Source organism: Stegostoma tigrinum, chromosome 32 (assembly GCF_030684315.1).
Source record: "Stegostoma tigrinum isolate sSteTig4 chromosome 32, sSteTig4.hap1, whole genome shotgun sequence".
NCBI classification, from domain to species: Eukaryota; Metazoa; Chordata; class Chondrichthyes; order Orectolobiformes; family Stegostomatidae; genus Stegostoma; species Stegostoma tigrinum.
Window position 1 is genome coordinate 21,227,334 of NC_081385.1, and position 25,229 is coordinate 21,252,562.

General features: G+C 39.8%; 1 protein-coding gene across 6 annotated transcripts in view; it reads left to right on the forward strand.

Moving 5' to 3' along the window:
* Window positions 1-25,229, forward strand: part of igsf9bb (immunoglobulin superfamily, member 9Bb) — a 635,068-nt gene that overhangs the window by 425,267 nt on the left and 184,572 nt on the right. For all 6 annotated transcript variants that reach the window (XR_007250530.2, XR_007250531.2, XM_048562092.2 and 3 more), the window contains exon 5: window positions 5,902-6,019. Coding sequence is in view for 4 of the 6 variants with exons in the window: in XM_048562092.2 (XP_048418049.1) it covers window positions 5,902-6,019 (118 nt within the window). In the remaining 2 variants the exon portion in view is untranslated. The remainder of the gene's footprint in view (window positions 1-5,901; window positions 6,020-25,229) is intronic.

Below are 25,229 nucleotides of genomic sequence, written 5' to 3' on the forward strand. Positions count from 1 at the left end.
ATTGTTTAAAGGGTCTATTTCCATTTAAGAGGAAGTGATTAGGAAATTCTGCTAGCTCAGGGCCATCGTGACAGACAATCTGTCCCTTGATGCAGGACTTGATACGTGCCTTGGGAAAGCAGTTAACACATTAGGCAGATTAATGTAATAACAAGAAATAACATCAATCCGGCCCTTAGGACGGAGCTGATAGTTTATTAGGCCTGTGTTCTCAGCGCCTTGTTGTACGGCTGTTAAACTTTGACAAGACAAATCTGTGTAGAAAAGAAGCTAAACAGGTTCAATCTTCATGATCTATGGTGCATTGTAAGCATACCTGAGGAGTACAAAATCACAACCTTTCAAAGGTGAATCTCCCAAGTTTATGAGTGTTCGACAAGCAAACGAAGATTTATTGGCACGGGCATCTCTGTAGGATGGAAAACAGTTACATATCAAGGACCTTCTACATAACAAGGTAGACAGAATGAAAGAAAAGCATCAGACCCAATTTTCTGCTGCAAGGATGCTTGAAAATATACATGAAGGCCCGAGACAATGGTTTTTACATCTGACAGTCGCTAACATAGCCTGTGAGCTGGGTGCACCACCATGCTGATTAGTGTCTACAGCAGCTCACAATGCTACTCGATTTTTGCAGGGATGGGAGAACCTGCCTGTTAAAGAGTGACCTCTTGAGCCATTCTCAAATCTACATCGTATGACAATATCCCATCTCAAATGGATGTGTTGTTGCATTTTGTCATCATTTGTTGATAGAAGGATTCCATAAAAAGTTACTTTATATAAAACAGTTTATCGCTGTCAGCTGTGCCAAAGGACAATTGTTTGTTATGTTAGAAAATACCCTTGCACGTATGTACTTCATTTACATCATACTTTCGGTAGCCGCCAGACTTCAAGAATTAGAAATGTCCAATCGAAATCCGTGTCACAGTTGGAAAAATTAAATATGGAAAAAAAATTGTTGCAGAGATAGTAGGAACTGCTGATGCTGGAGAATCTGAGATAGCAAGGTGTAGAGCTGGGTGAAAACAGCAGGCCAAGCAGCATCAGAGGATCAGGAAATCTGACATTTTGGGTGGACACCCTTCAGAAAAAAAGGTCACGACCCAAAATATCAGCTTTCCTGCTCCTCTGGTGCTGCTTGGGCGCTGTGTTCTTCCAACTGTACACCTTGTCTATGAAGAAAGAAATGCAACATTTGCAATCTACACTAAGACTCCACAGGGATACACTTTACTAAAAAGAGATAAGGATGTAAGTTGTAAAATGCCTTTCACAGCCAATGGGCATCTCACAGAGCAGAACCAGAATGTGTTCCTCCTCTCAATTTACCTTCACACATAGAGAGCTGAGGTTGTAACCTTTCGTCTAAATAACAATGAACCTTTCAATGACGTAATACCAATCTCATTTAATGGCCTCAATGGAACACATACTAGTGTTTTGGCTGAATATGTTACCGCCATTACTCTAGTGAGTGAAAGCAGAGTCTACAGACAAAGGATGTAGACAGTCACATCAGGAGCAACCCCTGGAATTTGTGTTTTACACAGTAGAATGTTCTAGCCCATAGACAACAGTATGTTCTCTGACTAGAACAGCACACAGAAGATTCACTGGTGTGCTATTGGCTCACTTCTTCCAAGGAGCAAAAGTCTTTCATAAACCTGCTCCACTGGAACTTTGACCCCCTCAACATTGGTCTGCATTCCTGACAGGCTCTTCTGAGCCTAGCATGCTCAGAAACACATCACTTGAAGACCCCTATCCACGTGGAATATAAAGTTGGACAAAAGACTGGACAATTCCCTTAGTTTTCCAGGCAACTTGCAAGGAGGTCAGTGAATCAGGATTTCTGCAGGGTTCTTCCACGTGTTCCTGGGATACATCTAAAGTCTGATGATCCAGAGCCTAGAAGATTTGGGCCAAGGAAACCATTGCAACATATTGGTTTACTTGCTCTGCACCAGGCTTTTGCTGGTGCACTTATTGTCACCTTTTTTCCGAAGCAAATTTCTTTGATATGATTGAATCATGTGCAAATTCATTTCAGCAAAGTAAATTCCTCGTTACAAAAAAAGAAAATTGAGTTTAGCAACATCTATGAATGTTAAGATGCAGATGAGAGGGCACTGAAATTGCTGAATTTTATTTAATAAACCCTTTGACTGTGATTGTCGGTGGGTCGAGCATTGCTCTAACTGCTGGAATTGTACATTCTAGTATCTTTATCGTTATAGCATAAAAATATATTTTAAAGATTCAAGACAACTGGTCATTTGCAGCTACCAGTACCCTGAAAGAGTTGAGACCAAATATATTCTTCAGGTAAATTATGGTTAAAGGACAAAGGAAAATTAAACCAAGACATGAAGATATTGTAGGAACGACAGCAAATTTATTTTCCATAATGACTCTTTTCTGCTTCAGTAAAACAGTATGGCCTTCAACTCATCCTAAGCACAGCCACAGGGTGTGTACTATTTCTTGTAATAATAGCCTTATCTGTGCATACAGTCACAAAATCTTGTGTTCTCATTGCTGTTGACCTTCGTTTTTGGAAGAATTAGACACAGAAACTACTCTGATGTTAAAATAACTATTTTAATTTAGTTTGAAGATGCAGCAGTTAAAAAGAAATTGGTAGCTGAAAACAGTATGTATATCCTCATGTGCATTTTTTTTGCATACCACACGCATAGGTCTGTCCCACCCTGGCCATTATCCCATAAGACCCATAAGACATAGGAGCAGAAATTAGACCATTCACCCATCGAGTCTGCACTGCCATTTAATCATGGCTGATAAGTTCCACGATCTCATTTTCCTGCTTTCTTCCCGTAACCCTTGATCACCTTGATAATCAGGAAGCTATCTACCACAGTCTTAATCCCATACAATGAATTTTCTGAGGGGCAAGTCCATCATTTCCTTTATTTGTGCATTCCCTGATTCCAAAAACAAATCAATGAAATGCCAAGATAAATGCACTCACATCTTAATTTCATCTAAAAGAAAACCCCATATCTTTACAAATTATTTATCATCTTTGTTTAGGTTCATCCTCATAACCTTTAATCCTGGTCCCTTCCAGATGTTTGTCTGTCCAGCTATTTTGTTCAAGTAAACAATGCCGTATCAGGTATTTCTCTTATATATATTCACTGTGTTAAATGAGAGAGGGAGGTGAAGACTTTTCAGGATTGCTTGAGGTTCATTTATTTAACGCTGGGATCCTCTAGTTCTGTCTACTCATACAACCTAGGCTTGAGGAATGCACCATCGCTTTAGTACCAACATTCCGTGGGTCACAACACAAGATGAAAATAATTTTCCAGTATCAAACGTGACCAACAACAAGACTTATCATTCATTTTTCATAATAAACGCAAATATTGGTTTGTTTTCAAAACAAAATATATACAATAAAGATGCAATAATTGGTTCGGATAAGCAGCCACTAATATATAAGTATAAATACTTATCCCTAAAACACACACATACAAACAGTCTTCAGAAAAGTAACAAATTTCTCTGAAGAAAATTGGCTTTATGAAAAAAATTTAGTAAATAGGTTATTCTTGAAGGCTAATAGATAGTGCATAGACTCTTCTAGGGTCTGTTACCTACATGTGATCAAGTTATTAATCACACACAGTTATCTCTGCAATCTTGAGATGGTCTTTAAAACATTTTTTCCAAACAAAAATATATCACCCTGAACTCAAAAAGTGTTTTTTTTTTCTCAACAATGAGGGAAATCAGCTTGTTCTTAGCAAATTTACGTCAAACTTAGTTTCTTCTTAGCATGTGCTCTCCAACTGAACCAGATAAAACAATACATCTCTAAGCCAGTCACTGTTTAAGCAGCCCTGAAAATAGTCTACATCAAAGCAAGCAATAGTCATCAATCAGGATAATAAAATGTGATGCTGGATGAACACAGCAGGCCCAGCAGCATCTCAGGAGCACAAAAGCTGACGTTTCGGGCCTAGGCTCTTCATCAGAGATGAAGTCTGATGAAGGGTCTAGGCCCGAAACGTCAGCTTTTGTGCTCCTGAGATGCTGCTTGGCCTGTTGTGTTCATCCAGCCTCACATTTTATTATCTTGGATTCTCCAGCATCTGCAGTTCCCGTTATCACTGATACAGTAGCCATCAATCATGTGAGTTTGTTAACTGAATCTCTAGTACCCACAGTGAACTTTCAATGACCTCTTTCAAACAAACCACTCTCGGAATTTTCACAAATAAATTCCTTTTTCTGAATCTTTCAAAATGTAAGGCCTTCAAGCTGTGTTAACAGTGAAGTATCACCATAACAACGTGGAACTCTAATGCAAATTTATTTCCATTTTCACCACCTGACAGACTTTTCAAGAACGCAGTTGAAAGCTGCACATTTCACCCAATACCATTGTGGCACTTAACCAATGAGTGACTGTTTTTGCCAATAATATAAATAATATGTTTGTAAATCAGTGAGACGACACATCTTCAATTAAAGATCTATCCTCTTTTTTTTGCTGTCTGCAGAGATCTGTGTCTTTTTTTTGTGAACTGATTCCATTGGGAACGCTTCAATGACCCTGCTGCCCACTAACAGCAAAGTGCAGCTTCAGCTTTTCTCCAGTATCTGCTGCAGATCTCTGCCATTTCTGTGTTGCATGCAGATTAATCACTGCCCTCAGTTTTTTCTCACATTGCCAGTCAATCCAATCAAGTTCCAAGAGAGTATATTGAATTGCTTCATCAGTTTTGACTTAATTTATATGAAGGTTGATCATAGAATGGAAGGAGGCCATGCTATCCTAATCTATGCCAGCTGTCTACTATCAATTCAGCTAGTTTTGCCACCCTGCCCTCTCCAAAGGAGCAAGCAAATGACTTTACTCTTCAGTTGTTGAAACTTTTACAAAGCAACAGTTGAATCTGCCTGCTGAAGCTGTGCCCTCCAGTAATGTCACTACATTTAAAAAAAAGTACTCATGGTATCTTTGGATCTTTTGACAATTACCATACATCAGACTTTTGGCCCTAGACCTTTCCACCTAAGGGAACAGTTCTTGTCTAGCCAGACTATCTAGATCTCACATGGTTTTGCAGAGCACTTTCAAATCTCTTCCCAACTTCCTCTTCTCTAAAGATAATAATGCCAACTTCTCCAAATTAACCTCGTAATTGATGTTCCTCCTCTCTGGAACCATTTACATAAAAACCTTTCTACGCCTTGTCTAAAGTTTTCACATTCTTCTGAGACTGAGGTGCTCAGATTTGGACACACTAATCCAGCTGAAGCCAACCCAGTTTTTGTAATGGTTAGTTATAACTTCATTGCTTTTGTAATCCACACTCCAGGTTATAAAGCATAGGAACACAAAGTGCCTTTCTATCCAGCTTCTAGCGTTCAGGATAATTAGCAAATGAACCATGAAAGAGACAAGGATTTTATATATTATAAGGCATGCCATTACAATCTGCAATGTATTACCTAAGAGAATGGTAGAATCAGAAATAACAGAAACTTTCAAAAAGGAATTTGACTCCGCAAAAAAGTACAGGACAATTGGGAATGAGCAGAGGTGTTATACCAAAAGGATTACCTTCTCAAAGAGGGAGTGCAAACATGATGGGAGCTCAATAACCTTCCCTGTGCTATATAAGGGATTCTTTGAACTGTACAACATACTGGTACTAGTCTGTATAAATTTGCGCCCATCAGTAATAATGATTCCTATAGAAATCCAACATAGAAGTTGCTAATAAACATAAGCCCAATTAGAACTGATAAATAATTGATCACCTTTGAATGCATGTAACAAAGTGAAGGTTCAGTGCTTCTTACCTGAACGTATCTGTAACCTCAAAGACAAACAGTTTTTTATTTCACTTGCAGGTGAGTGATGGAAGTCTTACCATTTCAGCGGTGGGCCGGAATGACAGGGGACCCTACACATGTCGGGCCTACAGTATTCAAGGAGAGGCTGTTCACACCACTCGATTGTTGGTTCAAGGTAACGTTTTGTCTCATAAGTCTCTGGCCAGAATTGCTTATGTTAGCGAGAGCCTGCTGTTTCACTGTTTATATGATTCATTTCAGCATTTTAGTGAGTACTGCAGGGAACCTTTGTATGAGATTTACCCTAGAAAGAGCTCTGAACTCACCACAAAATACTCAGTACCTTGCATTTCTTCAATACTGTCCTATTATTCCATGTTAAAAATTGTTAGTTATTAGGCATTAGAAACAGTTACAGCACGTAATCCCAAATTCTAGAATCAAATATTTGAAGAATTTGAAATTGGACTGAAAATGAACTTGAGTATACCACTGGCTTGTGAGATTTGTTGATATTTTCAAAATTGACAGTCAAAAACCCTGTGCTGGATATAATTTTGTAAGAGACATCACTTAAAACTAGAGACCTTTCCTGTTACACTTTGATGTCGAAGACCCTCATACAGAACTTATGCACATAGTCAGCCTCAATTATATCTGTGTGATTGCCTTCAAGAAGCAATCTGAAGGTTGTATGTTGATTAGGTGTCAAAGCTATTTTGCATAAGCCAGAGAAATATTAAGCACTGAAACCTAGAATACTTCTAGTTGCATTGTAGCATAGAATTTGATTATTGCTGGAATGGGAGACATGTTATCAAAGCTTTTCATCTTGCACTCATCAAGACTGACAAAAGAATACCAATAGTGTTGACCAAATTACTGTTCTGATTCAGGGAAACCTTTTTGTACATAATCCTGTCCCAGATTAGTCTTGCTTGGTTTAATCTACTGTTGGAATTTTGAGGCCCCCAATAGAAATGTATATATTTGAAATACAGATATGTTCTGATCACCTGTTCAATGATATAATGGAACAGGTAAGATTTGAACTCAGGCCTCATGGCCTAGAGATAGAAATACTACCACTGTACCACAAGAAACATTTCGGTTTCCTAAAAGATGTTGTCATCAACCTGTTCAGACATGCCTGGTGCATGTGTAACTTGAACCCAGACTTGCTGGCTCCAAGGTAGGGACAAGACCCTAATAGATTAGTTTATCTCTTCGGTGTATTACTTCCCAAACTTCTATAAAGTAAACTATAGAAATAAACATTTATTTAACTTCTAAAATTCATGTATTTACAGATATTGAAGCCATGATTGTATCAGAATTAAAACTGAACATATTGACGAAATCTAGTAAGTCTAGCACAAATGCAGTGAGAATAATGGAGTTAACACTTCATTCTGAAGAAAAGTCGCGTTGGCCATAAAACAGTACTCTGTTTCTGCCTTCACAGATGCTGTCAGAGCTGCTGAGTTTCTCCAAAATGCCTATTATTATTTCATACTTCTGGCATCCTACACAGTGCTCTGCTTTTATTTGAGTGATCATAGCAGAGTGTCAGGTATCCACACAAATGCTGAGCACCTTATTACGACTGGACTGCAAGGGTTTGGACATAGTGTAATGTGACCTATTTTAATTCCAGAAAGCACTCCAAAGGGACAGATACAATTTTGACCAATTGGCATCCCTACTACTTCCTGCTTATTCCATCAACTTGCCTATATTCTTTTGAAGCCCCTGCACTATCCTCCTCACAGTTGACAATGCTTTCAAGTTTTGTATCATTCACAAGTTTTGAAATTGAGCCATCTACAATAAGATTTTCATTATTAATATATACACCTGGAAAAGCCAGCGACCCAACACCAGTCCCTAGGGATCTGAACAGTTCATTAAAACAGCCCAAGATAACATACACCTTTAGAAGCTGTAGTATTGTCACGCTTAGCCATAGTCAAATTAATTCTGTCCTTCATCCTTCTGAGGCATGCTGTTTCTCCAGCACCGCAACGCTCTCCTTAGTAAATATCACCAACCCTTCCCCTATTCCTTTCTTATATTTCATGAATATGTTGTACCCAGGAATGTTAATCACCTGATCCTGCCAGAATTAAGCCAAATCTTTGTTACGGCAATAACATCATATTCCTGCTTGGTAATATTGAAATCTAATGCATAAATTTATTTACTGCGCTCCATGCGTTCACACATGTGCGCAGTAAATCTGATTTAGAGTTTATTATTTTCCCTCCCTCCATGTTTTTATTTGCTGTTCTGTAGCCTTGTCCTGTCTATCTCTCCTAGCAATCTGTGCACCTTAGAATTCCTCTCTGATATTATCTCCTGATTCCCACACTCCTGTTGAGTTAATTGAAACCTCCCCAATAGCATCAGCAAAACACGCTGCAAGGAACTCAGCCCCAGCTCTGTTCAAGTGCAGCCTGCCTGGATAGTACAAGGGTCATCTTCCCAGAGCCAGGCGCAAAGTCTCCCAAACCTAGAGTCCTCCTTGCTGCACCATATTGCCAGGCAAGCATTCATCCACTTTTCTATTTCTCCACTCGCTCACACAAAACTGTTGCACTTCCGTGAAAAAAATTGTTTGTTAGTATCCTAATCAAAGAACTTAAGAACTTCTTGGTCAAAGAGACTAAATTATCAGTATTATTTCAGCTTTCATCTTCATGGCCAATAGGATATTGAGAAGATAAGACTGAACATTTGACTAACCATATAAGCTCCAAGCTCTGAAATATTGAGTGGTGTATTATAATCAATATTACAATAAAGCAACTAATCATTGCTGCAAAAGAGGTTAAGAACATGTTGCAGAATTTTCTAAATGGTTGCTGCCACCACTATAACACTCTGCTAACTGAAGAAATGTGTTTCATATTTTCTCTTCAAGGATGGCAAGATTTATGTGTTCTGCTAATGAAGTCAGAAAACTACATTATGCATTGATAATGTGCTGAAAACTGCACTTTAGTGATCGCATCTTGAAGCAATGCTATTAAAACACGCACTTCTCAAAAGATATAGCACATTATGCCCTCAATCCGTACGTTATCCAGGTTAATGAGATAATACAACCTGATACTTCATATGGGCTTGAGCCTTGCTCCCATGAGTTTGAAGACTGAGCCAAATATCCTCTAAGTTTGCTCGGTTTCTTGCTGATGCTCTGGAGACCAGCGGGAGAGCTAACGCTAGGAGATTGAATATTGAACTATTATTTCATGCACAGTTAATCAAAAGCTAAATCAGCTCTTGGAATTGATTAAAATTTCTGATGTTAAGTATTATTTGGCGATGAGAAGTTCAATCAAACATTCCCACATAAAGACAATGGAGCAAACCCACATTAGAATGTCATTGTGAAGCTTTGTTTTCCTGCAGACCCCTGCACATACTAACTTGAGTGAGATAAGGTCAAGTGTCCTCTCTCCATCAATAACTGTGTTTCAAGGACAGGTGACAATTATCTCCATGTAAAGCTGCCTTGTTTATCACTCAGTCTTAGCTTGATGCTGTTGCTTTCAAGTAGAGTGTTTTTTTTATGGACCTTTTTGAAAGGGTTCTCCCACTTGCTGCAGGCTAAGGGCGTAGCCTTGGGTACCTGAAAGGGCCCAAGATACGCCTGCCTCTCCATAGGATACGTGCAACAGTCCCTCTTCTGTAGCTACACTGGCACTATTCCCCCACCTGTTCCTCTGCTACATCGGTGACTGTATTGGTGCTGCCTCATGCTCCCACAAGGAGCTTGAACAGTTCATCAACTTTATAACACCTTCCATCCCAACTTCAAATTCACCTCGACCATCTCCAATACCTCCTTCCTCTTCCTGGACCTCTCTGTATCCATCTCTGGTAACCACCACAAAACTGACATCTATTTCAAGCCCACTGACTCGGACAGCTACCTGGACTACACCTCCTCTCACCCACCTCCTGCAAGAATGCAATCCCCTACTCCCAATTTCTCCACCTTCGCTGTGTCCGCTCCCAAGATGAGGCATTCCACTCCCGAACATTCGAGGTGCCCCCCTATTTCAGGGACCACCACCTCCCCGCTTTGGCAATCGGAAAATGCTCTTGACTTCATCTTTTCCGTTTCCCGCCTCTCTGCCCTCGCATCCCCTCCCCACAACAAAAATAAAGACACAATCCCCCTTGTCCTCACGTATCACCCCACAGACCTCCAGATTCAACGTATCATTCTCTGCCACTTCCACCGCTTACAATCTGAGCCCACAACCAAAGATATATTTCCCTCCCCACCCCTATCTGCCTTTCGTAGGGACTGCTCACTCTGCAACTCCCTCGTCCGCTCCATACCCCCCCACTAGCCCCACCACCCCGGCACGTTTCCCTGCAACCACAGAAAGTGTTCCACCTGCCCCTACACCTACCCCCTCACCTCCATCCAAGCCACCAAACAAACCTTTCACATCAGTCAGAGGTTCACCTGCACACCCACTGATGTGGTTACTGCATCCACTGTTCCCAATGTGACCTCCTGCACATCGGTGAGACGAAGCAGAGGCTCGGAGACCACTTTGTAGAGCACCTGCTCTCTGTTCACGACAAATGTCAACACCTTCCGGTCACAACCCATTTCAACTCCACCCCCCAACCACCCGCACTCCCTGGGCAACATATCCACCCTGGGCCCCTCGAGTGTCACAATTACACCATCTGGAAACTGGAGGAGCAGCACCTCATTCTGCCTTGGGAGCCCATAACCCAATGGTCTCAATGTGGACTTTACCAGTTTCAAAACCTCCCCACCCCTAGCCTCATCCCATAACTGACTCTGCCTTTCATCCCTGCCTCTTTGACCTGACACAATCTGTCCATCTTCTCTCCCACCTATCCGCCCTTCCCACCTCACTGACCAATCCCCAACACACCCTACCTGCCTTCACCTACCACCATCCCACCTACCTTCCTCAGCCCCACCCCTCCTCTCTTTATTTCTTCCTGTGCTCCCTTCCCCCACCCCCATTTCTGAAGAAGGGTCCCAACCCAAAACATTAATTTTTCTGCTCCACTGATGCTGCCTGGCCTGCTGTGTTTCTCCAGCGCCATACTGTGTTGTCTCTTGAAAGGGTTATACCCTTTTGTAAAGTGCTCATATGGATGATTCTAATTAGAACTATAAGTAAAAATATAAAATGCTTTGGGATACGAACCTCGTGAGATTATAAATCCAGAATATACTCATTACAATATTAAACAAAGCTAGGCCCACCATCTCAAAAATGGAAGGCAAAAGGAAGTCATGTAAGACCCCCAAAAAATCTGCTTCCTCACTTCATAAGGCATATCTTCTTCCTTTCAATGTATAGTTTTATGGTGAGAATTAATACATGTGGCAAATGAATTATCGGTGTTATTTTAATGAGAAATGGCATGGAAAGAATTCCTGTCCATAAATGAGGTGTGAGACCATTGGACCATAGAATATAGAGGAGGAAGTAGGCCATTCAGCCCATTTGGTCTCTTCCACCAACTGTCTTGAATCACATAGGGTATCCAAGTGGTCCTTTTCGGATTCAATTAATTGCAGTTAAGAGGTAGCAGTGTATTATAGTGGTGAAAGCAATCATTGAGAAGATTCCACAACATGCTGTCAACCTCTTTTGCAGCACTGATTATTGTAATATCGATTGTAATACGCCACTCAATATTTCAGTGCCTGGAACTTTTGTGGTTAGTCAAATGTTCAGCCTTCTCAATATCCCATTGGCCCTAAGGATGAAAGCTGAAATAATACTGATAATTTATTCTCTTTGACCTAGAAGTTTAGATTCCCTACAGTGTGGAAACAGGCCCTTCGGCCCAACAAGTCCACACCACCCCTTGAAGCATCCCCCCATAACCCACATACCCGTGAACACTACGGGCAAATTTAGCATGGCCAATCTACCTAACCTGCACATCTTTGGACTGTGGGAGGAAATTAGAGCACCCGGAGGAATCCCACGCAGATACGGGGAGAATGCGCAAACTCCACGCAGACAGTCGCCCGAGGCAGGAATCAAACCTGGGTTCCTGGTGCTGTGCGGCTGCAGTGCTAACCACTGAGCCACCGTGCCGCCATAAAGAAGTTCTTAAGATCTTTGAGTGGGATACTAGCAGAGAATGTTTTTCAAGGAAGTGCAACAGTTTTGTGCGAGTGAGTAGAGAAATAGAAAGATAAGGCAGATGAATCCTTGCCTGGCAAGATGGTGCAGCAGGATTCTAGATTTGAATGATTGTATCATTAAGGGGTAACTACCTCCAAATGCAGGTACCCCCTTTCAGCTGCGATATACATGGGATCAAGCAATACATCTCTAACGTTCATCAGTCTTTACCTTCAACTTATGCTTCCCACCTTTTATTTTGCCCGGTGTTCCCTTACCACAGACTCCTACACCACTTGAGTTTTAGTTCAAGATAATAAAATGTGAGGCTGGATGAACGCAGCAGACTTTGGGAGGAGTAATGGTCGACTGATTGAAAGGACCCATCAGATGATGTACAAATGCCTCATCTTGAGTGTTTGTATGATGCATGTACTCCAGTGCTTAAACTAGTAGGTGAAATTATAATGTGTTAGGATAGTTAGTGTGTGTGAAAGAAGGTTGAACTAAAACTCAGAGATAATGGGAACTGCAGATGCTGGAGAATTCCAAGATAATAAAACGTGAGGCTGGATGAACACAGCAGGCCAAGCAGCATCTCAGGAGCACAAAAGCTGACGTTTCGGGCCTAGACCCTTCATCAGAGAGGGGGATGGGGTGAGGGAACTGGAACAAATAGGGAGAGAGGGGGAGGCGGACTGAAGATGGAGAGAAAAGAAGATAGGTGGAGAGGAGAGTATAGGTGGGAAGGTGGGGAGGGGATAGGTCAGTCCAGGGTCTAGGCCCGAAACGTCAGCTTTTGTGCTCCTGAGATGCTGCTTGGCCTGCTGTGTTCATCCAGCCTCACATTTTATTATCTTGGAATTCTCCAGCATCTGCAGTTCCCATTATCTCTGAGTTTTAGTTCAACCTTCTTTCACACACACTAACTATCCTGACACATTATAATTTCACCTACTAGTTTAAGCACTGGAGTACATGCATCATACAAACACTCAAGATGAGGCATTTGTACATCATCTGATGGGTCCTGTCAATCAGTCGACCATTACTCCTCCCAAAGTCCATATTCTTTATTTCTTGTAAGATTTTGACTTAATTTTTATTTTGATTGTAATTCCTTTTACGTCCCTTTCAGTAATACTCCTTTCATTGTTTTAAAGTCTTTTTACTATGGATTGTGTGTAAGTGTCTTATCATTTAAACAATGTTTTTGTGCTCTTCCAAGCCACTAATCCTTTTGTCAAGAAGGTGTGCATGCCTGAGGCCTGTTCTTCAGTTCATGTCCTTCTTTACTGTGTATTCCCTAATGTTTGTTACCAGCAAGGCAGCATTCACTTTTGTACACTAGCATCGGTATCCGAAGACCATGTCACACCTTCTTGACTTCCATTTGATCTTATCAGATGATCTATTAGGTTTTACTTACTTCTTCACGTATGATCCCAATGCCTTGTGTTGTGGCTTAATCGTCAAATTCAGCCTGTCAAGGAAGCAAACATCACCAAGAGAAAGCTATCTAAATTTAGTTTAAACAAAAATGCACTTTAACCTCAATTGCCATTTCAACCAAACATTCTAATTCTTTTTGTTTTCTGCCACCAGTGTTCACCCTTAATTACTTCACCTCACCCAATTTTACAACTTCACTATTACCACCATATCTAATTCTAGAGATCTGGAGAGATTTGTAGTCCATGGAACATAATCTTATAATATTGTAAAATAGAAGTCAAACATTTCTGTTTGATTCAGGCAAAACACACTTTGTTTTTCTTTCTCTAAGATGACCCACTTTTATTTAGTTACTTGATAACTCATGCCAGTTATTTGTGTTATCTCTTGGTAAATTTGTCCAAATTCAATATTCTGTTTACTACCTCAAAGTCACTAACCATTTTTTGTGCATTGAAACCAATAAGACTGTGTCCATACACTTTATCATTTCCCAGAACCCCTCTAAATTTTCAGATAACTATTCAATTTTTATGTTTTAGAATGCCAGGGCATGTGAGTCTTAATATAGTTTTTGTCATGATATGCTTACATATACCCGGGTTCGGTGGTTTTGAGATTCTTGACACTCAACTTTTTAGTGTTTCCACACTACTTCTCCAACACTGAAATGTGTTATTAATGGATGGGTTAATGGGTTGAGGGTGCCTCATCCATCACTGTGTTGCAAAGTTGAAAGTGTGCAAACAAATTCAGTGTTCAGTGCCTTCAATTTCTTCAAATAATAAATCAACCTCCACCCATCCCACAGCAAGCAGAATGGGTTAATTAGTATTAATCCACTACAAATTCAAAAAAAAGTGTTGGGCCATAAACTCTTGCACATAAATATGCCATCCATCACTCTTCCTCCTGTGAGGAAATAAGTGAATATACTTTTTAGCAAAGGAAAAGCCCACTTCCGTTGTTAAATTCTCCTTTATAATTCCAGCATCAGTGTTTGCAGATTTTAGAAGATACTATCAGAATTTTGTTCAAAGAGAATTGCATTTCCAAGATTCTAAATTTCCTATCACTTACATACTTTCACACAAAAGTACATTTACAATTAGCAAATCTTATCATCCAGATTTAAAGATTCACTTATGTGTGAAAACTGTATTTGGAAGTTCATTCTGGCCAGAATATGAAATTCAAAACATAGTAAATTCTGGAATTAAAGTGTCCGCAACCCAAACACAACATGGAGCCAATTCCAAAAAGATAAATTTTTGCCAAGCTTTACGAAGCAAATTTTTGAATCAACACTTTTTAACATATTTTTGCTTTACATGACCACTGATGGTTTCTTAAAAGGATATTACATTAACTAAACATGTTCCACATTGATACAGGAACACAGCACTCCTTCAAATCACAATACATTCCCAAAATGCAAACCAACTTCAAAGTAACCCCAGATCTCAAGCTCCAGGGAACAAAAATACACAAATTGTGAAAGACAACATGAAGCAACCAACAAACAAAATTGTATTCGAACCAGACCCCAAAGAGTTGACACTTCTACGAGGCTCAGTGCACTTGCACAGCACAGAAACTTGGCCTCCTGTTCTCTTCTTTTCTGGTTATAACTGGCCCCCATCCTCATGGGGGTCCTAATTGTGCTCACAAGTTAGCTACAGACCCAATCCTGACTCTGCTACATTCTACCATGGAATACAGAAAGTCTCTGGAGCATCAAGTTGCTTTTCACTTCTTTTAAACATTTTCCTGAATCCCATCCTCATCAGCAAAAATGTTTTGGATCACACAGCGTATCCAATTTCAGATTTGGATAAATGTAGTTAAGAAAGGACTCGACAATATGAATTTATTTAAATATGAACACTTATTAAGTAATAAAAAATGAAAAGGAAAGATATTTATTAAATAAAAATAGTGAAAAAGAAAGGAAAAACACAAAAAGCCTCACGCCCTTCTGCCTGTTGGGGACCCATCGATTGAAAGTTGGTCTGGAGGCTAAGGTTATTCCTAGCACCCTTTGTGATTTCAGTCCAAGGTGAAGCCCAGTGACTCAAGACAAAACTTCTTTCTTTTATACAGTGTAACAAACAGCAAGTACAGAAAAACGCATTGATTGTGTCATCTTCGGCATATACATGAATGTTCACAGGACTCATTCAGTGTGATGCAGCTTTCAAATATCATCAACAATTTTAGCCCTCTAGCTCATCCTATATATCAACAACAAGATCACGGTTGAAGATTATCCTCAACTCTGCCTTCCTGTGTTATCCCCATTAACTAATGATTCCTTTACCGATTAAAAATTTATCTGAGGATTGAACATACTTAATGACAAAGCCTTAACAGTCCCCCGTAATCAAAATAAAAGTTCCACAGATTCACTACCTGCTGACAGAAGAAATTCTTCCTCATCCTTGTCTTAAACATGCAATGCCTTATTATGAAATTATGTCCTCTGGCCCAAGACCCTCCGACAAGGGGAAACGACTTCCAAGCAACTATACTGTCTGGCCAAAAAAAGAATGTTACAAGTTTCAATAAAGCCCCCTCTCATTTTTTGAAACTCCATTGAATACAGGCCCAACCTACTCTATCTCCCCTCAAAAGAAAATCCCTCCACACTCAGAATCAATCTAGTAAACCTTTTCTGGGCTGCCTCCACTGGCAGCATATACTTCCTTAGATAAGGGGACCAAACTGTGCACAGTGTAAGTCTTGAAGTTATGAAAATATGATCATTTTTTGGCTTGACTCTGACCTGTAGAGAAACCTACTGATCATTTTTTTTTCTCAAATTTTGAAGACAAAGCTTTTGTTGGAACCAAATCATAAAATAGTTGCTGCTATTTATCAATCTATTTTCCACCTGTAACTCTGTGCAACAGTGAGGTATATACTTTAGCTAATCCTCTCTTAATATCCTTGTCCTTCCTGTATGATTTTCTCTTAAACATTTCAAACATAAATCAGCTGTATGTTAATCTCCTGCCCCGTGGGTCTGTTTTGCCACCCACCAGGACCCACCATTTTCTAACAAACTGCAATAAGGTTATTCATCTGCTCACCTTGAATTTTCAGTCACATGAGCTTGAAGAAAAGCAAACCGATAGTAGCTCCACTATAAATCAACACCAGTCAGGGAATTTCTTTTTATTAAAGTTAGATGACACTGGTAAACTTTGACTCTGACTGTCAGACTTGAGACTACATCTCCAAATTGATCAATAGTGTACATGCAGCATAAGCAGAAATGAAACACTGATTCATTTTCTTACTCTTTTATTCTTTTTCTCTTGTGTAAAATACCCTTTACCCTGAGCATATCTGGAACCTGTAGTCTTGCTGAAGATTAAAGTGCTGTCAGTGGAGTCAAATATATATCTGTAAGATGTTTGAAGCCAGTGTTTGAATCCCATTTTTCTCAATGGAATTCATACCATGTGTTAAGTAGTTTTGTTAACTCTACGTAGAATTCTATTAGGTAAAACCTTGTGGGGATTATAACTGTGTGGTTTTGGTGAGGGCTAACAATAGAGATTAAAACTACTTCAACTAACCTTGGCTAATGGTTAAGCTTCCCTTGCTGCTGAATACATTCGTCACTCGATAAAAACACATGCTACAGGACATTTCAACCAACTGGAGTCTCACCAGTCAATGGGAAAGAGAAACCCGAAGTGCAGTATGTCAGACCCAGTATATTATTTATCTTATTTTTGTGCTTAGGGCTCCAGAAAAAAAAAGTGAATAAAGGTGGAGAGTAAGAAGATTATAGTGTCAGAGCCTACGTGAATTGATAGTTGACATGTATAACTTGCCTTCATTAAGACTGTGAGAGTCAACAGTGACTTTACCAGTCATACCAAAGCAAGGCCATCATGGATTGCCAAAGTAGAAAAGAATCCATGTACTTTTTCTTAATTGTATTCTAGAGACTGGAATTTCCGCAGGAATTCCCAATCTTCTATTGTAGCTGCAATGGAAGATTGACAGAAAGCTTGGTGAAATTGCTGTTTTCATGAAATCTCTACTGTAGCTACACTGGACAATCAGTTAAAAGTCCACAATAATGACTGGCATTGACTTTGTTTTGCTCTGTGTTTTATGTTTGTTTTGAAATATTGGTGCTGTTAATCGAGTGTCTTTCTGATTTTTGAGTTAGCAACAAGTGATCCCAGATCTTGTAAATTTGGTTTAAATAGCTAGAAAATATTAGTTTGCTCCTGTCTTAGCTCAATCGCAAAAGAATAATTCAGTGCACCATTGCGCGAACTGTGGTGCACATCTCTCCTCAGACGTGCTTGTGGCTTTGTCATCTGAATGTGTTTAATAGAACTTTATATTGCAATTATCACAACTTTCCACCATGCCTGCAATCATTAGACAATAATTTCGACTTCCTTACCTCATTTAATGCCACATCCACAGCCATTTGGAAGATTTGCAACCCATTTATCCAGAATGGATGACCCAATTGGCACTGCTATGAACCGTAGATTTTTGTAAAAGAAAATCAGACTCTAACTGGACACACATAATTGTTAAGTAATAAATGCTATAAACCACCTGACTTTACAACTGCAAACTCCAAGTAAATTACAGGAAAGACATGCCCAGACATATAAAGACTTTTGAAATACCATGAATTTGCAAGCAACATGGAGGTGTATGAATTCAAGTTTCAATCATCATGGCAGATAGAACATTACAGCACAGTACAGGCCCTTTGGCCCTCACTGTTGTGCCGACCTGTCATACCGATCTCAAGCCCATCTAACCTACACTATTCCATGTATGTCCATATGCTTGTCCAATGACGACTTAAATGTACCTAAAGTTGGCGAATCTACTACCGTTGCAGGCAAAGCGTTCCATTCCCTTACTACTCTCTGAGTAAAGAAATGGGAAGAAGAACTTCAAATGGATCCTGCATAATTGCCGCCTTTGCTTTATAGAATGGTTGAATCCTCAAATTTATGATAGTTAAAATTAAACTCCTCCCAGTTGCCCAAAGAACGTATCAAAAGTAGAGATTCAGCAAACATCTATACACAACTTCGTATGGAGGCTCATGTTATGTCAACCTCGAGACTTGGATTTGTAATTTCTACAGTAACTCAACTACCTTACCTGACCTGCCGTGTCACTTATCACTGTGCTGCCACAGTAACTTTTAGAACAGAAATTGAGCATCATGACACGCACTGTAATTTTCAAGCTAGTAATAATCCTTCTTCAGTGGTCAATGTGCAGAACTTACATATTACAGTGCATGTAGGCTATTTACAGGGACACTAGTTTATCTTCTAGATTTCCTTTGTGTTTATCAGTAAAAATTGCTTTATGGAAATTACAGCAATAGCACTAGTAATGCCTCCAGTGCTATTCTAATTTTTTTTCATTGCTCCAGTCTCATTGTGATTATAAAAGCTTTAAGTGCAAATAACTGAGGAGATCCTATCTCTAATTGAAAACCAAAGGAAGTGGGGACTGTGAAATACAGCATTGACAGTATTACCACAGTTAGCCTTCCAACAGGTTCTCGATAGTTCCTGCAGCCTATTGTGTTGTCATTAGACTGCTTGCTTTATGACTTCTGTTTGGTTCAAGGCTCAGTGCAGTGTGACACTCAAATCTATCACCTGATCCTGTTAGTTCTTTTCCTAATCTGAGCCAGGTTGACTGCAAAGTAGGAGAATAACTGTCATGCCTAATCCCTGAACACAACTGCCCATTCTTGATGCCAGACAATAGCTGAAAATGCACCTCGCGTCAATCAGCATTCACAAGCTTGGTCACAAAATTCAATTGTGAATGGCAAAAGCTGTCATGAATAGAGCTGAAGGTCCTAAACTCACAAGTGAATACCCAGGCCTTTGCACCAATAGGAGATTGTAGGAGAATGTCATTGGTATTATTCTTCAGCATTTGTATTCCTTCATGGGATTTGAGCATCACTGGCTAGGCCAGCATTTTAAAACCTATCCCTATTTACCCTTGAGAGTTGGTGAATTGCCTTCTTGTCTTTGGAATTACCTTCCTCAAAAAATAATGGATGCGGAATCTTTAAATAAAATAAAGAACTGTTAATGCTGAAGATCTAAAACAAAAACAGAAGTTGCTGGAGAAACAAGCAGGCTTGGCAACATCAATGGAGAGAAATCAGAGTTAATATTTTGAGTTCAGTGACCCTTCTTCCAAACTGCTGAGCTACTCCAGCAATTTTTGTTCTTTTTGCAGGATCTTTGAATAGTTTTTGGGAAGCTGTAGATAGATTATTGACTGCTAAGGGGATGAATAATTATCAGAGATATGCAGGAATGTAGAAATTAGGTTAAAATCGAATTAGCCATGATCTTACCGCATGGCCGAGGAGGCTGGAAGTGTGAAGTGGCCTAGTCTTGTGCCTTTTTTGTATGTTCATAAAAATTACTACAGTCTGTGTGGAGTGAGTATGCCCACACTGCCATTCGAATAGCAAGTCCAGGATTTTGAACCAGTGACAGTGAATGAACTCTGATATGACTTCAGGATAGTGTGTGACTTTGAGGGGTGTTTGCAGGGGATGGTGTTTCCATGCATTTGCTGCCTCTGTCATGCAAGACAGTAGAGGTTATGGGTTCAGGAAGAGCTATCAAACATGCTTGGGTGATTTGCTGTGTGTCGACAATACACAGTACTGCCGGTATGCAATAGTGGTGGAAATGAATGCTTAATGTGGTAGCTGGGGTGCCAATCGTGGCTTCTAGTTGGTGCCCAGCTTTTTCAGCGTTGCAATCATCCAGGTTCATTATTGCAAGACGGTTATGACTTATGCCTTGTATACGTTGGGCAGGCTTTGAGGATTCAGGAGGCAACTTATTTTCTGCCACATCTCCAGCCTATGACCTGCTCTTATAGGATACTAGTTATATGGCTAGTACAGTTTAGTTTCTGGTCAATGGTGACCTCACCCAAATGTTGACAGTGGGGCATTCAGAAATAGTAACGCCATTGAATGTCAAGTGAAGGTGGTCAGATATTCTCTTGTTGGAGATGACTATTGCTTACTACTTGTGCGGTACGGATGTTTCTTGCCATTTACGAAACCAAATCTGAAAGCTGTCTAGGTCAACCTACCTTTGGACAAGGATTGGCATGGGTAAAGAATTGGGTTTTGTGGGCAGGAACTAGAGAGTGGGGATTAGGAGTTATTTATTGAGTCAGTGAGCCAAGGCACATGGTGTTCCACAGGGATCAATGTTGGGACTGCAACTGTTTACAATATATATTAGTGACTTGGAAGGAGGAAGTGAATGTACTTAGCAAAGTTACAAACAACACTAAGATAGGTGAAAGGCAGGTTGTGAGAGGGAAGCAAACAGTTCACAGAGAGATGTTGATTGGTTGAGTAAATGTGCAAAAAAATTGGCAAATGGAGTATAATATGGAAAAATGCAACGTTCATTTTGGAAGGGAAACCAAAAGAACAGAATATTATTTTTAAATTAACAAAAATTGCAGAAAGCTGCAACACAAAGGCATTTGGAAATACTTGTACATGAAGCACAGAAAGTTAGCACAGAGGCCCAGCAATTAATCAGGAAGGTTAATGAAATTGTAGCAATTATTTCAAGGGGGTTGGAGTATAAGAACAGGGAAGTCTTACAGCAATTGTACAAGGTGCTGCTGAGACAACATCTGGAATACTGTGAGCAGTTTTGGTTCCCTTAGTTAAGGAAAGATCTCATTTCATTGAAGGCAGTTCAGAAAGTGTTCACTTGGATGATCCTGGTATGAAAGGTTTGCCTTGTGAGCAAAGGCTCAGCAAGTTGGGACTCTACTCACTGGAGTTTGGAAGAATGAGAGATGATATTTTGAAACATATGGGATTCTTAAGGGACTTGACAGGGTAAACGATGAGTGGATATTTCCCCTCTTAGAACTGTCTTGGACCAGAGACTTTAGTCTCAGAATAAAGGAGCACTTATTTACAACTGAGATGAGGAATTTCTTCTTTCAGAGGGTTTTGAATCTTTGGTACTCCTTGCCACAGACAGCTGTGAGGGCAGAGTGCTTGAGTATATTTATGGCTGAACTAGAAGGATTCTTGATCAGTAGGGTTCTGGTGAAAGGGCAGAAAAGGGGATGTGAGAAATGTCAGATCAGCCATGATCATATCAATTGGTGAAGCAGGCTCATGGGGCTGACTGGCCTACTCCTCTTGTATTTTTATGGTCTTATGATCTCCTGTGGGGCGGAACAGTGCTGAACGTTGTGCAATAATCAGCAAACATCCCTCTTTGGACCTCGAGGGAAAGACTTTGAAACAGCTGAAGATGATTGGGCCCTAGGACACTACCCTGTGGAACACCATCAATTGATGTCCTCAATGTGGGGTGATTGACCTCCAATAACCAGAACCATTTTCATGGTACGATTCCAACCAATGAACTAACTTCCTCTCTCTTGCAATGGCCCATATATTGAATAAATAATGTTCACCTCAACCATTCTACCCCAGATCCAACCCTCAACCCTGTTCTACCATGTCTACAACTCAAAATCCTGAATACTGGCCCCAAAATTTCAAATGCCATTTGCACTTTACAGATCAAACTATCTTCTGTGCTTCAGGATTATCAAGGACACTGTTTGATGAAATATGTGGGTACCGTGCTAATGAGAGACTCTTGTTTGGCTGACTGGTTTTAGAATACAATGCTAGTCCTATTTGCTGATGATCATAATTTGAACTTTCCTAGAAGTGCTAAATTAGGCACACTTGTAGTTTTGGCCCCTACCATTTTCCTTCAAGAGATTGGTGTGGGCTTCAAACACCCACTTTCACAGAAGGAATGGATGGTCTGACTCACAGCAATATATCACTCCAAATCAGCATGAGACAGTGGAAATGCTAGGACGGGATAAGAGAAGGAAGGTGTATCTTGTACTGGTCATGGAAGAGCATCCATCTAACCCATATGGTCTTGCTCTGTCCTTTTGGGAGAGTCTAGGGCCAGAGGACTGAATCTCAGAGGAAGGCATAAACCATTTAAGACAGAAGGGAGAAAGAATTTCTTCTCTCGGACAGCAGTGAATCTGTAGAATTCTTTATCCCATAGGTCTGTAGAGGCTGGGACATTCCATCTATTCAAAGCTGCGATAGCAGGTTTATAATCAGTGAGGGAGTCAAAGAACAAATGCATTCAAAGCTGGAAAATCTCAGCAGTTTTGGTAGTATCTATGGAGAAACAACAAGAATTAGGATCACGTACTCACATGAGTTAATGTTATAAGTCAGGTATGACTCTTCTTCAGAACAAGGGAATCAAGCATTTTAGGCCATGGACAAGGTCAGGCTGGGTTTAGGACTGTAGTATGTAGGAACAGAAGTAAATTGTTCAGCCTATTGAGTCTGCTCTCTATTCAATGACTGCATGGCTGATTTAATAATCCTCAACTCCACTTTTCTGCTTCATCCATTCCTCCAGTTTTCTTGCAAGCCAAGTGGACAGTAAAAGTTGATACAGCTCCGAATATTATTTGAAAAGTTTTGCAATGACTAATTTACTCCCAATTAGCTGTTGGTTGTAGAGAAAGATTGTTAGATCGAGCGATCATCACCACAATATTGTTATTCAATTGCAATTGGCTGCTTCACAAACCTCCATGTGGCTGTTCTAAATGTAAAATCCAACTCTGTTCCCAACTCTCCAACATTTATTTTTGTGTGCTAAAGACAGTAAGAATCAGTGTCTCATTTCAAAAATGCCACCGTACACTCCTCAGAGGTTCTTCGTGCCTAAAATCCCCTCCCCCCCCAACTATTCCATTTATCATCTCAAATCTTTAACAAAGCTTTTCTATGATGGCTGACTTGTAGACAGCTACCTTCACACCAACTATCTCTCATTGAAAACGTAGATGAATTGATAATCATTGTATATTCCATTTCCGTCACATCAGACAAAATTCCAGTTTTCTCAGCTACACATATCTGAAGCCAACTTTTCAATTGGCATACAGTTGTTCCTCTAGTGCTCTATAGAAGAAAGTGTACCTCAGAATTCTTTTTCAAATCATGACAGATTTCACCTCGAGTCCATCACAGCTTTATCTGTTTGAATTTCAGAGATTTTATTTCAGAATTTCAGCACATGCATGTTCTTTGCCCGCAAAGTGGGGAATGTCTCATGAGATGCACTGCCCCTTGAGACAATAGTTTCTTCACCAGCCATTTCTTGCAAACTGAAAACATCTCCTCACATTTCCTCAAATGTACCGATTACTCATTGAAAAGTTATACCATCCTAGAGAATGTAGGTGTTATCCAGATAATGAAAGTACATTGTCCTTTGACAAGCACCTTGATCAGAATTAGAGCTTGGCCTGGGTTCTGTAATAGAACTGGAACTGTTCCTAACTCTGAGACAAGGAGTCTAAGGTGTTTAAGATTTGATAAAGGCCTAGTGATAATTCTACCCTATTAATAGCATGAAAATGTGGCAGTTCATATTTCCAAGTTTATGTCACATACACATATTGCTGGCACAGTGCCTCTGAAGTGAGATGGACTTAAACTATTTAACAGACAAGAGAAACAGAATTGCTGTTAACAATATCTATTTGTCCATTTAAGAATAATTCTAAGTCAGAATTTAATGGCTGTTGCTGTATATAATCTTTCATTCTTGCACAACGTTGAGGATAAGTACATTAATATTGGCAGAAAAATAAGAAATATGATGTGCCCATCGGGAGACTTGCAGACAGCTGCGTTCACACCAACTATCTCTCATTGAAAATGTAGATGAATTGATAACCATTGTATATTCCATTTCCGTCGCATCAGACAACGAATGTGCACTTAAGAATATCCTCACAATAGATTCACATCATTTGTTGAAGATGCTCTGAAAGATAAAGAATTGATTGAGGGCAAGAAGAGGAGAAAGAGACCACAACAACTGTTGTTTAAATGCAATTGTTTTATCATAAAATACTAGGTTGCTTGATGTATCTGTATTAGACAGTAAATGTCAAAATTCCAATAACAAGAGATACCTGGGTGTCCTTGTCTACAAGTAACCCAAAATTAACATCCCTGTGCAATAATTAATTGAGAAAGAATATTCCTTGTTAGCTTTTATTTTGAAAGGAATTAGACTATGTGCATTTATTTTTTATTTTGAAAGGAATTAGACTATGTACATAAAGATGCCTTGCTTCAATTAAATATAGGGCTTGTGTGAGTGCTGTGTACTGTTCAAGGTAATATAACTATATTACTGGAAGAACATTGAAAGTTCATCAGACTGATTCCTGGGATGAGGAGATTTTCATGTGAGAAAAGCTGGAGGAGACTAGTTCTGTATTCCCCGGACTTAGAATGAGAGGTGTTCTAACAGACGTAGTTGGCAAGAGAATGGTCTCCTGCCCAGGAAGTCAAGAACTAGCAGCTGCATTCTCAGAACGATGAGGAGAATTTTTTTCCCGAAAAGGATTGTGGATTTTTACAGTTCTTCTGCCCAGGAAACTGTGATTGCTTAGGTCTTGAGTATATTTGAGATAGAAATTAACACATTTTGGATGCTAAATGCAATCAATACTTTCTTGTTCCAAGAAGACCAGGAGGCCAAGCAAGAGCCTTATTAAGGCAGTGTTCACTCTGCAGGCAGAAAGGTTGCAATAAGCTGTTCCCTACCCAAAATGGCTGAGGATGTCATCAAAATGGCATGTGATTAGAATCTTAAAGTAACGGTCCATCATACATAA